At 42.7% G+C, this 3545-nt stretch overlaps 1 protein-coding gene across 1 annotated transcript in view; it reads left to right on the forward strand.

Moving 5' to 3' along the window:
* The first annotated feature begins 290 nt into the window (after window positions 1–290).
* Window positions 291–3545, forward strand: part of CHST11 (carbohydrate sulfotransferase 11) — a 101249-nt gene continuing 97994 nt past the window's right edge. Inside the window, exon 1 of the mRNA XM_009288388.2 lies at window positions 291–377. Within this exon, the coding sequence (XP_009286663.1) occupies window positions 294–377 (84 nt within the window). The 5' untranslated portion in view covers window positions 291–293. The remainder of the gene's footprint in view (window positions 378–3545) is intronic.

Below are 3545 nucleotides of genomic sequence, written 5' to 3' on the forward strand. Positions count from 1 at the left end.
ATTGTGTCGCCGTGGTCCCTATGCTTGAATTTTTGTGCACCCAAGCTGGAAGTTGTTGGATAACAGCTTTTATAAGAGGGGAACCAGAGAGGTTTTTTTTTAGTAACTTCCACAATAGATAAAGCATTTAGCTCTTGGACGATTCCTAGGGAAAGTAAAATTAGGAATTACAATGCAACACTGTCTAGAATCCCCTGATCTGTCGGAAAATCTCTTCTTGCTGTAGGTATTGCAATAGGTTACTGCTAACCAATGTTGCTAACCTGTATTAATTTCAATTTCCCCTTGCAGTAATGCGTAGAAATCCATTTGGGATGGACATTTGCTGCCGGAAAGGATCCAGAAGCCCGCTCCAGGAACTGTATAATCCCACCCAGGTGAGTGTCTCGTGGCTATGATCAAACTTCCCAGTGCAACGTACAAATACATTCTCTCTTGAAGGTATTTTGGTCTGTTTTTTCTCATTTATATGCAGTAGCTGCCTTCAGCTTGGAGAACTGATCCTGGGACCTGCATAGTTTAGCCATAAAGTTCTACAGTTTGAGCTAAGGGCCTGATTTTTAAAGGTTTTTAGTTGTCTAATGGTGTGGACTCCTCTAAAATTTTTTCTTAGGTACCTAAAAGCCTTAAAAGAGTACCTTTTAGATCTCCTAGCTACAAGCCGAGGCATCGTAATTTAATCTGTCGATCAACACATAGAGTGGCAGGGTGAGGTGAGAGAATGCGACATGATATACATGAAACAAGGAGTGCGGTAAGACTGTAAATTGCAATAATAATACATGAATATTATTTATATGGCTTTCAGGTAGCCAGCTGCCCTTCCTGTCCTGGTTCATTGCTTGTATGGAGTCTAGGCAAACACAGTAGCTCATACTCTTCCTTACACTGTGTGCTATTTAACACCTGATGGTCTTGATGGGAGCGTAGGATAATCTGAGCTAGAGTTCTTCTTGTGACAAGCAGCGCAGGAAAGCTACCTGAAATTTGTGCTCCCGTTTGCTCCTCTAGATCAATTTATTCCCTACATGTGGGCTGAATTGGCACATTCAGGAGCAGCATTTCCTGTTGGCAGCCGAGAGGAAGTGCTGCCATTGAGAGAAAATGCCAGCTGACTATTAAACATATTTATTAAGGTTTAACAACCGCCTATTATATATTTATCCATCAATGAATACATTGAGTTTTACTAAATTGGCTATTAAGGAAAGTGACTATCCCAATAAATCTAACTTGTTAGATTTAACAAGGCAGTAAATGTTTTAAATACTATTTGATTATGAAGAAACTCACTATATAGTGTGCAAAATGAAGTCTAAGTGATTTAAAGTATTTATATGAAGAATTGACAACAACCCAAAGATATGTGATATCTGTTACGTAGTGCAGTAAAGCTCCATTTGCTCGATAGTGTTGTTTTTATGAACGTAGGCTGACTGTAATTCAATTTGAATTCTGTGCATGGCTGGGAACATGAGTTTATCATACTTAATATACTGGCCTTTATTGACCATTATGGGAGTTAGCATTGTGTAAATGGAAAGCGCATGTAAAAGCCCTGAAGAGAACAATCCAGTGCTACAAAGGAAAAATATTAGCATTTGCAGGTTAAATTTAAAGACTCTTTGCAGATGCTCTAGAAGGGTGGGGAAGGGAAAAGAGGCTGGCCGACTAATTAGTCTCTCTGGGGTCTGCTGTGTGTCAGTCAAAACCTCCTTGCCCTTTAACATCGTTAAAGGCCATCCCGTAAGAAAGAAACATCCCCATCCATTGAAGGGCCGTAATCCCACAGCCCTTGCAAGCTTGGTCAACTGAAATTTCCTGAGCTTCCTGAAGCAGGGGACGCAGCTGGCAGCTCCTTCACCGCCTCTCCTTCCTTTCTGCACCCCCTGACCAAGCAAACCATTAGCATCCCTTTCTGGGCTTGCCTATGAGCCAGCCAGAAAAGTCGATGTTTGAGGAAGCGCGGCAATTCTTGCAGCCGATGTTGAACTAAGCGGATGATGTTTTTTATGCCGAAGTGTTTCCATCAGCTTGCTGACACCTGTTCTTATCAAGTTTTTAGTTTTTCTTTTTTTCTTTGTTCTTGGTAATTGTTTGCTTTTCGGATGGGGCTTTGCATGCTGCGCTCAGTCCTAGAGGGACTGGCAATATCAAGCAAGCAAGTGCTTGGATTTTGGGAAAACAGTAACAAGAAAAGGCAGTGAGTAGAGGCTGCCATAGAAGACAACAGACTGGAGATGACCTCTAGAATATTTCTTCAAGTACGTGGGTCATCTTTCTTTTTCCATTTTTTCCCAAAGAAATGTCTGTCTCACCTTTCTTAAGGTGGCAGATTAGAGACTGGTCTATATTTTGGCAGCAGGGTGCTTGTTCCTCAAGAATTCACCAGCAGTTGTGAGGGTGGGGGGACGGAGATCAGACCCCTAATCTTTCTCTGCAGTTCTTTGCTGAAGCAGTTGTGATCAGCCATTTATAAAGTCAAGTCAGAAGTCAATATATAATAAATATGCAAGAAGACATTTTTGGCCAAAATCTCTCTCTCACTGATCTAGATAATCGAAAACATTGGTTAGATCTTTAACCCTTGAGCGTCAGAACCTGTTGGACTCCTGGTGTGGTGAATCCCATGTTGTTCTCCTGGATGCCAATGGCTGTGTGTGCCATCACAGGAACTCTTTGGCACTCGGTTTAGCTGCCTCAGAGGAACGGTGGAGCTGATCGAGCAAATATTTATAGTTCTTGTAGTTCAAAGGAGTCTGTATAATTCAAACACCAGACTTAGGCCGCTGAAAGATGCCCTGCAGCTATGGCTTTGGTTTACTACAAGCTAGGTGCAGTTGTGATTTTTTTAAGGGTAGGAAACTTTAAATATTTAATGTGTCCATGTTTTTTACATGATCTAGTATAACAGGAGAACCCACCTATGGCTCACCATCCTCTGCTATAGAGTGCACTGTACATCTCACATGCTTCAGGTTTCCTCGCGTAGGCAGCAGCGTGCAACCATGACTGCTGCTGCTGCTGTTCCTGGGAATGTCTCCAGGACCCCCAGGAGAGGTGGGCAAGGGAGGGGACTGTATGGGGTTCCCTGCTTTGAGATGGTATTAAGGACCCATATATCCTCGCATGGAGCGTGCTCCTGGCTGTTCCCTATTAGGGGAGATGAGAGTTTGGCCATCAATTGAAATAGGTGCCAGATAGGGTCAATACTCTCTCAGATTTAAAATGTTGTAGTTTAATATCAGTAAGGTTTTTCTACTGTGTTCAGCACCAGGTTGCACTGCCCTCATAAACCCAGATGGAGACAGGCTGATTTACATCAGCTGAGAGTTTGACTACAGGTATTTACTGTGTTGACACATAACAGCCTCTCTGATCCTGTTTTGTTTTGTTTCCTTCTATGGAGTTGTTTGAGTTGTTTGCAGACACCATCATTTGTCTCTTGAATCTCTTTTGGCTTGGTAAATGATTGTGGGAAGGGAAGGGAAGGGAAGGGAAGGGAAGGGAAGGGAAGGGAAGGGAAGGGCAGTGTACGGAGGGGA

This window comes from Aptenodytes forsteri, unplaced genomic scaffold (genome assembly GCF_000699145.1).
Source record: "Aptenodytes forsteri isolate BGI_AS27 unplaced genomic scaffold, ASM69914v1 Scaffold56, whole genome shotgun sequence".
In the NCBI taxonomy this organism is placed as follows: domain Eukaryota; kingdom Metazoa; phylum Chordata; class Aves; order Sphenisciformes; family Spheniscidae; genus Aptenodytes; species Aptenodytes forsteri.